At 37.5% G+C, this 14,287-nt stretch overlaps 1 protein-coding gene across 1 annotated transcript in view; it reads left to right on the forward strand.

Annotated features, from left to right (window-relative positions):
- The window catches only part of SPEF2 (sperm flagellar 2), a 187,990-nt gene that overhangs the window by 149,535 nt on the left and 24,168 nt on the right, over positions 1–14,287 (forward strand). Inside the window, exons 29-30 of the mRNA XM_030813964.1 lie at positions 289–427; positions 3,189–3,418. Of these exons, the coding sequence (XP_030669824.1) occupies positions 289–427; positions 3,189–3,418 (369 nt within the window). The remainder of the gene's footprint in view (positions 1–288; positions 428–3,188; positions 3,419–14,287) is intronic.

Below are 14,287 nucleotides of genomic sequence, written 5' to 3' on the forward strand. Positions count from 1 at the left end.
TACCTATGTGTGTTTTCACATTTCATTTATCAAAGAGTAGATTGCTATAAAGTGCAATAGATAAAAAGCTCAATTATAGTTTTGGTTCAGATAATTTCTGAAATGACTCTACCACATATTACATTTTGCTTTTCAGTGAGATGGATATTATCTTATCTATTCTGGTATGTTAAACGTGCACCTAAAGCTTCACAAATTGAAGCACCAGTGGTTTCAAAGTGAATCTGTTCATTAGTAAATGCGTGCACTGCAATATGTTAAAACATTCTTATTTCTCTTTGCAAATAGAAATAGCCACGCAGTTTCGACTTGAACTGATAAAGACAAAAGCATTGGCTCTTCTTGAAGATTTAGTAACAAAGATGGTTGATGTATATAAACTCATGGAAAAATGGCTTGGTGAGAGGTATTTGAATGAAATGGCCAGGTAAAGTACTACATGACTTTCTGAAAATATGCTTTGTGTATTCTAAGTACGAAAATTGATGAAGATTTTTAAGGTATTTACAAATTTAAATTAGTTACAAATATAAATTTTGACCTTTTAGGAAATCACGTGTATAAACAGATAACATGAGCTTTACTATCATGTTTATATTAACTCTTTTCTAACAGTAAATCACGCATTAAAGGGTTCTATTGCTATATTAAACTTTGCACAATATTTATAAGTTTAGCTATCATACTAATCAATGAGAACCTTATTTTACAAGGTAAGATTATAGGTAATTTAAAAATAGTTTTCAGAAGTAAAATAATGCTTCATACTTTTCCAATGGTAGATTTATTATCAGTCCGAGCCAATTAAGGGGAGATTAAAAGGTCATTCACTGGAATGTTTTACCAGCTAGACTGATTCTCTTGTAAGACCAACCCCAAGTTCTACTTTTCTGTTGAGTTCCAAAGACTTCCCAGACTTTCATTGCTACTGAGGGGCAATGACTGTCATCCTGTTAGTTCACCCTTAAAAGGTACAAAGAGGCAGCTCAGCAGAGTGAGTCATGATTGTCCAGACCAGGAGCCCCATCTTGTCCACAAATTAGTAGCATGCTTGATTGCTCTGGGCCTCATTGGCTTCATCTATACAAGGAATCACTCCAGCCAGGCTATTTCAGAAGTTTACATTAGATCTAGATTCCAAGAAACACTACAGTTTACAGTAAACATTTACTGAAAACTTAGAAGTTGCTACACAAACAGTATTCAAAAGGCAAGTATTCTTAGAAGCAACAATTGTCATGTAAAAAGCAGCTGTTATGGTTCGTTTTCTCTGGTCCTTGTCTCATAGTGAAATTCTTCTGTAAAGTTTTCAGCCTAATTGTTTAGAACTATTGCTCCATAGTAAAACAAACAAACATTAAACAGAATAAAAAATACAAACACAAGCACAAGTAAGTAAGCTTACTGCAGTGATACTTAAAATCATTTTGCTATTGGATAACCAAGTCAGTTACTCATCAGCATCACACAGTAATAATATTCAGTTCTGTTCTCTGCCTGCTATTTTCAAATGAAAGTCTATCTTCTTCGTTTTTGGGACTCATGGCTCCCATCCATGTGGCCATCCAGTGTAAATGCATATTTTAGCAGATGTACTCATATTTCTCAGATTTATATTGTATACGTCTTTGCCCTGTGAATCTACAGATGCTGTCATGAACTGTGGCCACAAGAAGTTAAAACCTAGAAATGTGATATAAATAAATAAATAAATAAATAAATAAATAAATAAATAAATAAATAAATAAATAAAATAAGTAAATAGCTAGTTGGCAGATCCCTCTGACCTTCAAATCCTGTTTTTATTTTCCTGGCACTTTTTTCCTTCCGTTGTTAAGATTACTCTTAAGTAACCTTCCACTAGGTGGCGCGCATCTGTTTTAGTGTCCTGATTCCCAATAAAGGTATTATTCTACTAGTCATGTTTTACAGAGTATCGTGCCGGGTTATGTTTGGGTCTCTATCCACATTTGGAGTCCCTCCTCACTCACATAAACTCAGCAGCTATCCAGTGACCTCCTCTGTCCCCGAGCACACAACCACCCTAAAGCATAAACTAATTGGCTAACACGTGTTACATGGACACTCACAAAGACAACATTCTGGAGTTGAATTCTAGAGTATCTTTTCAAAGATAGCAACTAATACTACTTTTTAAATTTTCAGTTATATGTTCAGTATATGGTATATTTGGTGCCTATGAATTATACAAAATCAGATCAAATATGCACTTTTCTGTGATGCTCACTTTCATTGTAATATATAAACAAGATCCTTTCTTCAATACAGCGATAATGCACTTATTCATGTATAAAACTTCTCTAGCCTTTAAAATGGCTTTTAAAAGGTCATTAACTATACCCCCAGTACAGTTTAAATCCTTGCCGTACATGAGTTCACATTAATAACCATAAGATAGGGAGTGTTGCGTTGTTGATTCCATTGCAAAGACAAGGAAATTCAGAGAGCTTAGGTTACTTGCCCCAGGATCTGTGGCTAGAGAGTGTCCTAGGATGAGAACTCAGATTCCAGTACTCTTTCTACTGCATCATAGTGGTTCCCAACTGTTGCTGCTTTACCATGTGATCTAGCTAGGAATTGTTATTGTTCATGAAGATAGCAAAGCGATTTCAATGGATTATATGCAACAGAGGCTATTCTGACATCTTTGTTTTCGATAACATCAAACTTCTTGACAGAAGTAGAGAAAAGCCACCCTTCTAGAAATACATTATCGAACTTGATTCACTGTATAATTCATCCTGATTCCAAATAAATGTAATTCTAATAGTCATGTTTTACAGAGTATTATGCCATATAACCTTATTCTGGTTCATACTTAGAATGAAATATAACCCTTGATATAATCTTGCTTACATAGTAAAATATATTCTAATACTAATAAAAACTATATTTAATAGGTTCTCTTTAAGTTCAGTTTTGTGTAAAATGTGTAACTATTAGCTGTTTAATAAGCATGCATTTTCTATTTAATCTGCATTTATTTATACCCTGCCTTTTTACAAAATATATTTGGGGACAAATTGAAATTTATAAGCATGCAGATGGAGTTAGTTGTCTAACAGCTATATAATGTGTTTACTTTTGTGTGTATGTCTTATAAGCAAACTTTATTAATCTAATAGTATCTTTCATGGGGTTAACGCTATCCATTTTACCACTTTCAGTATAGAAAAATTAACTGACGTAGCTCGCTATCACATTGAAACATCTACAAAAATTCAGAATGAACTTTATTTAAGCCAAGAAGACTTCTTCATTAATGGAAATATAAAAGTCTTCCCAGATCCTCCCCCACCGATACGTCCTCCACCTGTAGAAAAGGAAGAAGATGGCACCCTGACCATTGAACAGCTTGACAGTCTTCGAGATCAGTTCTTAGATATGGCACCTAAAGGTAGGAAAAATAATTATCATGAAAAGAGCACAAAAAAAGGTTAAGATTTAACCAGGACAGCAATCACTTGCCAACAAGTAAAATCAGCTCTATGGGATTGTGTGGCACTAAAACATGCCCTTGCTTTGTTCTAGTTTATTAAATATTTGTTTCATACAACATAGACCCTAATTAAATAAGCAGGACTCACTGTGAATAATGCTTGAGCAGTGTGGTGATCCTCATTCCTGGTAATTCCTCTCTCCTGTCCTCGCTGCCCCTTGCTGACAAGTTTGTATATTTGAGTATTACTCCACCTGGCAGCTTACAGAAAGACTTTGTGCATACTTCTAGTTTAGATTTTATATTGAGATTATGAGTTTGTGTTTCTGTGAGGGGAGACCAGGCAGTAGAAGATTTCCCTTTTATGTTGGCCTTTTCCCTCAGTGCTTGTAGACCATAAGCAGAATCAAATAAGTGCTTGTAGACCATAAGCAGAATCAAATAGTCAGTTTGTTCATATGTATGTGTAAATGTTTTCTGTACACAACAATTTTAGCTCTTTCACATTTTATCAGCATGGACCTACAGCACCTGCACAGGCTTTTTTTTTTTTTTCCAGGCTTTTCCTACTTCCAGATATTCTTCAATGAGTTCTGTCAATTGATAGCACAAGTAATTCAGACAGATCACATAGGATTATCATCTCCACTTTAAAGATCTGGATACTGACTCACAGAGGAGTTTAGCAGATTTTTTGCCTATGGTCATATATCATTCAGAACTCTGCAGATCCAAAGTTCTTGCCCCTTCTCACTGAACTAAGTTGCCTCTCATAAACAGATTTCTTTTATCTTTCAACATATACTACTTATTGGGAAATTATTACTTTTCCCTGTAGCATAGTTAACTGACTTTAGTATTAATACAATGTTACTTTAAAAAAAAGTCCATTATTTCTAGAAATTCACATCATACATGATTAGTAAAAAGAGCACTACTCTAAGTCCGAAAGCTTCCTTGCCAAGCCCAATAGGTGAAATTGGTGTATGTGTGTGTGCCTGGGTGAACCTTGCGCTTTGATGTGTCAGCTCATCAAATCAGCTAGAGCAGGCTTTACAGCTCCAAGGTATAAAAGCCCACACTTCAGCTGTGGAGGGATGGAGGTGGTGTTTGGCAGCATTTGGGCACGAAGGAAACATGGCCATCAGCAGGTACAAAAAATCTCAACTTTACAAAGTTCAGCCCATGAAATTCCTTCAGTCCTTTAGTCAGACAGAGTGCACCCTCTTCTACATGGTGTGAGCTCCACAATGCCCTTTTATTATGTACTTCCCTCTGCAGAGTTGCTTTTTCTCTTCATTTTATCCAGGCCATTATTTTACACATAAAATAAAAAGATATGTGTAAGTGGATTCTAAACATGACATGTGGTTTGCTTTAATCCTACACTCTGGTGACTGGGAGGAAATCACTCAATTAATAGGTAAAAACTAAAGGCATCTGGGGACACTTGAATAGGTAGAAGTGGATTTTGAAAATTATCATCCACTTATGTCTTTCAGCAGGAACCCTAGTATCCATGATGCTAATCATAATACTTTCTTGGATCCAACCTCAAATCCAGAGCTTATATTTCCACTAAAAGTTTAAAAATAAATTTAAAAAAATAGCAGCTATAACTTGACATGTGTCTCAGAAGATTAACTCTAGAAACCCTTGAGACACAAAGATGTCAACAGATAAATGTTTTCAGACTATGGAAGAAATAAGAAGGGAGGGAGAGGAAGTAAAGGAAGGAAGGGAGGGAGAAATGGAGTTTTGTTTTGTTTTGTTTTGTTTTGTTTCTTTAAAAAAAGCAGAGTAAAAGAAAACTATTTGCCCTAGGAGCTGAGAGATTAATTTGAAAAGGCAAGCAAAGAGGAAGGAAATATGAACAACTATTTGAGTTCTTTCTGGGACACACTATGAATGTTATTCAAGTGCTCAAGAATGCAAAGCATCAGTGTGCCCTGAAATTGGTCAGGGAAAAGTCTGTGGAGCAAAACTTTGGAGGGAGAAATTGAAGAGGGTAAAGAGATTTTGTGGCAAGGCTACAGAGAATGTTTACAGTTAGGGGAACAGCTGCTGGAAACTCTGTAGACAAGAAGCGTGAGGATGGGAGCATGATGTTTGGGAAATGGTTAGGAGACTGCTCTGCTTTTCTTTCTCCAACCGCATGAACTCCAGGCGAGTAGAAGAGGAGGCTTTCTCTGTGTGAGGAACCACCTCCGCCCACCCAAGCTGGAGAATTAACCCATATGCAAGAATAACAGTTGTAATTACCACAGAATTTACAAGGCTATACAATACAGTAGGATTTGGGGATTGTGATGATTCAAACTGAGTTATGTATGGTCTATGGGCAAACAGTTTAAACTCTTTTCTCTATTAGCTCAATTATACCATTTGAAAAAATATGTATTGCATATATTGCTTTTTAGGTATATCTAAAATAATAAGTGTTGGGAATTTGATTGACAGGAGTAATGTTCATTGTTATTATTCTTGCTATTCTTATAGAGGGCGGGGAAAAGTATTACTCCATTTTCTGCATCCCAGAGTCACAGAATTGGAGGTTCTCTACTGATACTCTTGAAATCAGGCTCCAAATATTGACAGTGGCCCTGCCCGAGGAAACCCATTAACTGCCACTCACCCCTTTTCCCCATCTCTTCTGGCCGCACAAAGTATACCCTGGCTTTTTTGTTTTTCTATCCTGGTTTGGCAATTGTTCACTTAAGAAACATGATATACACCCATCCGTCTTTTAAATGAAGGCTTTTGTTGTATTTCTTCCAAGAAATGGAAAACAATCCTTTATGATACCTTCCATTGTATTTACCCTAGAGCTCTATAATTTCAAAACGCAGTCTTAGTGAGCGATAGCAGGTTTGAAAGTGTGGAGGAGCTGGCTGAACATGGTGTGTTTCAAATGTGTGATCCTGCAGAACTTCCTGTTCAAACTTGCTATTATTTCTATGCCAAGAAATGTAAACATTTTCCTATATGATTTCATATATGCCCATGCAATCCATAATAGCTAAGATGCAACTTTCAAGTTCACCAAAATATATTAAAACAGATGGATTTTTTTGGGAGGGAAGCATACATATTTATTTGCATATAACAGCCATTATGTTACTAGGCCCATGGTAGGATTTTTTTAGCAGATTTATAAAAAGCACTGATGTTACTAAATTACACTTTGCAAGTTTTAATCATGCCACACAAATACAATTATTGGATTATTATTTAATCTTTGATTAAACAATTACTTAATGCTTTAAATACTTGCGACTAGATAGTATCAAGATGTAAATGGAAAGAACTAAAGCTTAAGAGGTTTTCTGCTAAGTATTGGTTAATCCCTTTGAAAACAAAAGTTTTCATTAGCCCTTACTAAAGATAATGTAAAATTGAAAACCATCATATATTGTAACATATTCAACACTCCTTTTCTGGTCAAATTCTGCCACTTATGATGATTCTACCTCTCTTTTGGTAAAGGTAATGATTAGACATAAAATATTATTTATTGATATGATTGACACAAATATACCAGAAAAATAATGACCTTATACATGATAATCAAATTAGATCATGCAAAATGCAATGAAACAGTTGATTACACTTGCATTTTTCCTGCCACTTAACAAAGATCCATACTTTAGAAGCATAAGAACAGTATGAGTAAAAGAAAGCTAATGAATCAGCAAACCATTCTTTCCATTACCTATCCTAGGAATCATTCCTATGAGCATAGTCCCAGCAGAGTTAGGTCTAGTGAACATTTTCTGAATTATAACAATAGCCAATTTGGCATGGTCACTATGTGTCAGACCCTTTGCTAACATTTTCATATGTTAATTCACTTATTATCCACCTCAGTCTATGATGGGATGGCTAGAGTCAAACAGTTCTTTCTCAAGTTCACCTCTTGTCAAAAGACTGTCATATGATCTTGGACAAGTTATTAAATTTCTCTCTGCCTCAGTTACCACATCTGTAAAATAAGAATAATAATGATACTTATTCCATGTATTGAAATACAGTTGTTATGAAGATTAAAGTAATTAGTATATGTAAAGTGCTTAGAAAGAGTATAGCACATAGAATGTGCAATTTAAGTGTAATCATATAAGCCATTGTGACTTGATTATATAATTATAGTAATGTCATATTGGTATATAATATACAATATTGATACAAAGTATTCTATTATCCAAAATGTTAGCTTGGTTTCTTGAAGATGGAAATACCCTGGTAGGCATTGGCAGTATTACCCCTGAGTGCTTCCAAAAAAATGTACACCACCTGGTAGAATTAAATCATAAAGTAATGTGGTTTCCTGGGGAGTACAAGCATTCCAAACAAAAACATTCATTTTGTGTACTCCGGTAAGTTCTGGGTAGGTACATCTTGTCTCCAAACATCAAGTGCCAAGTACGTAAGGAAGATAGCCTTTTTCTGATGGAAGCAATTTGGATTCTATTGAAACTAGAATACTTTAGCAATGTTCCTCTGTCCGCACTTATGCCATAAGAACTCTTTTTCCTTGTAAATCCATTGGTACTCAATGAAATGCCTTTAGAGATTTGGTTCACAGCTATTTTTGCTTCTGCTGAGAACCTACCTGAAGAGAATATAGTTTAGCAAATTCTACACCCTCTCTTTTTCTTCAAAAGATGCAGCATTTATTTGTTCAAGGCCTGTAACATTGCTCTAAGAAGCTGACAAGGACCCCTTCTTTGAACCCCTTTTGGAGACTGATAGATTTTTTTTTTTTTTTTTTTTTTTGAAATAGAGTCTCGCTCTGTCGCCCAGGCTGGAGTGCAGTGGTGCGATCTCCGCTCACTGCAAGCTCCGCCTCCCGGGTTCACGCCATTCTCCTGCCTCAGCCTCCCCAGTAGCTGGGACTACAGGCAAACGCCACCACACCTGGCTAATTTTTTTGTATTTTTAGTAGAGACAAGGTTTCACCATGTTAGCCAGGATGGTCTCCATCTCCTGACCTCATGATCCAACCACCTCGGCCTCCCAAAGTGCTAGGATTACAGGCATGAGCCACTTCGCCCGGCAGAGATGGATGGATTTAATGACTGGCCTCAGAGACAGAGGGTGCACAGTCAGAACTCTAGGCTGTAGTGGTTAAGCTAGATCATTCAGCAGCATGATTTTTACAGGAGTTCAAAGGCAGAAGTAGCTATTGCTGCCTATGTGAGTCAGCATGAGGGTTAGCCCAGAGCTTTTGAAACTGAACTTTCCAGGAAGAAAAGCAGGGGAAGGGTATTCCAGGCAAAGGGATGAAATGGAGCAACTGTGGAGATTTTGAGATTGCATGACATATTGAGGGAACTGTGAACAAACAAGAGGCAGGAGATGGGACCACAGAGAGCTTGTGGTCAGGTTGTGAAGTCTCAAGTGGCTTGCAAAGGACATGTAGGAGAGGATTTTCAAAGGCATTTAGAGCTAAGTGTCATGGGGAATGGACTGGAGCAGGGAAGAGGCTATATGTGTGAGAGAGTGGTAGGCACTGTCAGTCTCTCTGCAAAGCCTTAAAGAACCCAGAGGCAGGAATAAGGGCACCTGAGTGGTTGGTTGCCTGAAAGGAGTAACTAGAAAGTTTTATGGATTTTTCCAGGCCTAGTGCTTCTGAGAAAATTATAAAAATACAATATTATGTATTTGCAGGTAAGTATTTTGATCTGAAAATTATCTAAGTTAGTCTGACATTTACCCAAATCAAGAAATACAGAAAGATTTCTTAGAGAAGGGAATGATATAGAAGAATAGGTATTATTGATAGAATTATCACAGCAAGTGGCAAAATATAGGGATTACAGCAAAGAGGACTATGGCCCCCACCTGCCTTTGCTTCTTTCAATGGCGAATTCTTTCCACTAGATCAGATTCAGATCACAGAAATGCAGTAGTGAATCTAGAAGGCTTTAGACCTGTTAAAACTGTTTATGTGTAGAGTTTCAAATGTGTCTTCAGAATGAAACACACAGGTATTTTCCTGAAGCCAGACAACTTACATTAGACAAACGAAAGTATATACTCAGAATTCAAGGTAATATCTTTTGGAAAATCTGTCCATAGAACTAAAATTTTGTTTTGAAACTAGCAAAATCAGTATTGGAAATTAAATTTTTTAATTTTAATTTTAATTTTAAATTTACTTTTCAATTTAAATTTAAATTTTTATATTTTTTTTAAGACAGGGTCTCACTCTGTAGCTCAGGGTAGAGTGCAGTGGCACAATCATGGCTCACTACAGCCTCAACACAGCCCCACCCACCTCAGCCTTCCAAGTAGCTGAGACTACAGGTGCCTGCCAGCATGCCCGGCTAATTTGTTTTCTTAATTTTCTTCTCTTTTATTTTCTTTTGTAGAAATGAGGTTTCTCTTTGTTGCATATTCTGTCTTGAACTCCTAGGCTCGTGATCCTCCCACCTCGGCCTCCCAAAGTGCTGAGAGTACAGCCATGAGCTACCATGCTCCCTCAATATATCATGCAATCTCAAAATCTCCACAGCTGCTCCATTTTCCCCTTTGCCTGGAATACCCTTCCCCTGCTTTTCTTCCTGGAAAGTTCAGTTTCAAAAGCCTCTGGGCTAACCCTCATGCTGACTCATATAGGCAGCAGTAGCTACTTCTGCCTTTGAACTCCTGTAAAACCATGTTGCTGAACGATCTAGCTTAACCACTACAGCCTAGAGTTCTGAATGTGCACCCTCTGCCTCTGAGGCAGAGACAAAAAGAGACTTTAACAAAAAGAGACTTTCTTTTTTCATTTCTTTATTCATTTATTCACCAGCATTGTGTGAGCAGCTCCCAGGCATAGTGCAACTGGCCTAATATGGAAGACTGACAAGTAGCCCAATGCTTGAGTAGGAAAACGCAGGCAGTAGCAGTCAACTACAAGGAGACTAATTTTAAATGAAATACAGTAACATTTAGAATTTGCAAAAATAGGGGTCTATTTTAACCAGAGCCACAAAAAGACTGATTAAAAAGCAAAGGAGAGGCTGGGCATGGTAGCTCACGCCTGTAATCCCAGCACTTTGGGAGGCCGAGGTGGGTGGTTCACCTGAGGTCAGGAGTTTGAGACCAGCCTGACCAATATGGTGAAACCCTGTCTCTAATAAAAATACAAAAATTAGCCAGGCGTGGTGACAGGTGCTTGTATTCCCAACTACTCGAGAGGCTGAGACAGGAGAATTGCTTGAACCCAGGAGGCGGAAGTTGTAGTGAGCCAAAATCGTGCCACTGGACTCCAGCCCTGGGCGACAGCGTGAGACTCCGTCTCAAAAAAAAACAAAAAAAGCAAAGGAGAAGTTAGACCCCAATAAGGTATGAAAGGCAGAGGCAGATCAACTAATGTCAAGGTTTTCAGTTAAGAGGTTGAGATATGAAATCATGAAAACCAGTTAGGAAAGGAGATTAATTTTCTTAAACATCTACCAAGTGCTTAGCAGTCAGCCAGCCAGTATGAAGCACATTATTTAGTTCAAGTCAGAGGGGTCAAACCCTAGAACCATAAAGTATTGACAAAAAAAAAGAATATATGTCATGAAATATTTTAATAAACACATATTCAATTTTTTATTATATGATAAAACAGGGCAGTATAATCTAATGATTAGTAGCATCAAAGAATGTGTAGAAGGGACACATATATGTGGTCTAGGCTCTCTGCCTTCAGGGAGAAACTGGTATTTGAGGACTTTGTTTTGTGTAGTTTTTAGTTTTTTATCCTTCTGTTCAGATAAATATATGTCCCCTTGTCTGACAAATAATCAAATGTGTCTCAAAAATTAGACCTTTGGGGGAAATAAAAAGATGAGGCATGAGGCACAGCTCCTGTACAAAACCACCTGGCAAGGATTTCAAAGCTTCACACCCTTTTTTTTTTTTTTGGTAAATTAACAAGTTTGCTGTGGCATTGCAACAGAAGGTAGGACTTAGGCAGGAGGGAAGGGATGTCCAAGGAGATCTTGCAGACACACTACCATGTATGCTCTCTTATTCCTTTCTCTCACCAAGGGAAGAAAATTTTAGCTAAAAGCCATGTCACTCTTATGCATGGAGAAATGGATTCTAAAGTGAAGAAGAGCATAGCACTCCTTTCTTCATACAAGACACGTGTAAGAGGGAAGTGTACAAACAGGCTGTGGAGTGTCGGGCTACTGGTGAATCTCAGCTCCACCACTTACAAGCACTGCAACACTGGACAGTTCAATAAACCTCCCTGTGTGCCAGCTTTCTTATCCATAAAACGGTGATAACAATAGTCAGTGCATTTTCTGAACCATATAATAGGGGTAATGGATTGTGAGGATTCTGTGATATAAACTAGTTAAAGCACTTAACAGAATGCCTGGTAATTAGTAAGCACTCAATAAAATTTTTCCAAAAATAGTGAGCAAATGTGGGGGTCAGAGATTAAGCAAAACTGAGGGTAGAAATTGTGATTACTTAAAATAACAATGTGGAGTTATTTTAAAGGCAGGAATCCTTCGGATGGTGTGAATAGAGTCATCGAAAAGCAGAAAAGGCTGCAGAAACTTGACCATTACCTTCCAAAAAGAAACCATCAATTTTTGAAAATTTGGCTTAAAAAATATCCATGGCTTATATATGATGAGCTATTAAATCTTATGTTCTGTGCCTTGTGTCGTAAGCATGGAGTGAAATCAGGGGGAAGTCAAGTGAATTTTTTTTATGGTACTGACAACTTTAGGACTGAATTTCTCAACGCACATCATCTCAGCGAGGCTCATGCCAAGGCCTCGTTAATGGAAGCAACAAGTAGCTCTCCAGTGAACAGAGCCACCACCAAACTAATGATGAGGACCTTGAGCAAAGTAACCCTCGGGAGAGTAGAGAACTTATTCAGATCATGCCATGCTATTGCCAAGACCGGACGTCCCCTCAAAGATTTTATTTGGATGTGCAAATTAGATGATATGAAAGGTGTTGATATTGGCCCAGTATTCAGAACTAAAAAATCAGCAAGAATGTTTGCATACTTTATTGCTGAAGTAGAACGAAAAAATCTAAGAGAAAAACTAGAAAAAAGTAAATTTTTCTCTGTCATCAGTGATAGAATCAGAGACAGTTTAATCAAAGAAGCCGAACTTGTCTATGTGCAGTTTGCGCATGCAGGAAAGGTGCACTGTCAAATTGTTGGGGTACAGACAGTAGAAAGAAATGATCCTCTGGCAATAAAAAATGCCATTGAGAAAACTCTAGAGATAAATCTTCAACTTAGATTGTCGAGCCAAGACTGGGCAAAGAAGCTGGTTGGTTTTGGAAGTGATGGTACCCATGGCATAGAGGGAGAGAACAACGAGGTGGCCCTGCAATTAAGAGAAATACAACCATGTGTACAAACTATATATTGCTTTGCACATCACCTTGAACTATATTACAAAGCGGTGTTCCAGAACATTCCTCTGTACAATGATGTCAAAGACCTCCTTCACGGCATTTATCACTTTTATCACAATTCTCCTCTTCATAAGAGTGCTCTGATAACTGCTTTCAAAGGCCTTCACCTTCGACCTGTGATGCCTTCTCAAATAGTAGACAGGAAGTGGCTTCATGGATTACAGGCAGCCCTCCAGAACTTTCTCAAGGGATATCCTGCAATTGTTCAGCAACTGCACTCGGTAAGTAATTTTGAAATACCATATTATTTGACTTTTTTAGAATCATAGAAAATACTTTCCTTGAGCTCCTTGGAATAATAATTTTGGGAAAGATAACCACCATGTTGTTCCCAACCTGTGTTACAGGCAGGCAGAGGCAAAAGTGACACCAGTCAAAAGAAACCCAAAGAACTTCTGGAGTCCCTTCTCCAAGCTGATATTGTTAAATTTGCCCACTTCTTGTTGGATGTCATTAATGTCCTTAGCATTCTGTCCTGTGTCAGTAAGAATAGAAATTCCTCAATTGCTGACATATTTGCCACTTTAGAGTCAACGCTGGAAATGCTCCAAATGTATCAAATAAGGTGAGAGGTTGGGATGATCTAAGATCTGTCAAACTAGACAGTTTGACTTGTGAAATTATCTGCCAGATGTTTCTTCATTTAATTTGTTAATTGTTATTTGGGTGATTTCTTTTCTCCCCAGACTAGGGCCAAAAGAACGCATGGTGGATTCAACCACATGCTTTCATGGTAACTGCCTCAGAGGGAAAGAAAACATTTCTGCTGTGAGAAACATTGTTTTAACACATCTTATCAAGAGGCTTCAAGGCTGTTTCAGAGATGCCAGCCAAAATGTGGTGCGGGCTACCATGATTGGAAGTTTTAAATTGTGGCCCACAAAGATAAATCAAGGTAATCTATACGCGCTGACTTTGAACCTATTATTCTCCGATGGTCTGTGTGAGTTTCTTTTATATACGTGACTATTTTTGGTATCTTGATTATAGAATTTGGAGAAAAAGAGGTATCCATCCTGACTGCACATTATGAACCAGTATTAGAAGCTGCCAATGTGAAACTTAGTGAAGTGGATACTGAATGGAGCATGTTGAAATTAGAGATTTATGCCACGTAAGCAAGAAAGCAAGCTGAGCAAAGTGGCTGATACTTATAAATGTTTGGGTAAAACTTGGAAGTTGCAATCTTTTACATTTCTTCTCCTCCCTCCTAGATTTCAGAACATTCGAAAATTGACCTGGGATTTTGTGAATTCCATTTACTTACACAAGTATCCAAATATCCTGACACTAGTCGACCTAGTGTTGACCCTTCCTGCAAGTTCAGCTGAAGCAGAATGTGGCTTTACTCAGATGAAATCGACCAAGTCACATATGCATGCAAAAATCAAG

The sequence above is a fragment of the Nomascus leucogenys genome, chromosome 6, assembly GCF_006542625.1.
Source record: "Nomascus leucogenys isolate Asia chromosome 6, Asia_NLE_v1, whole genome shotgun sequence".
In the NCBI taxonomy this organism is placed as follows: Eukaryota; Metazoa; Chordata; class Mammalia; order Primates; family Hylobatidae; genus Nomascus; species Nomascus leucogenys.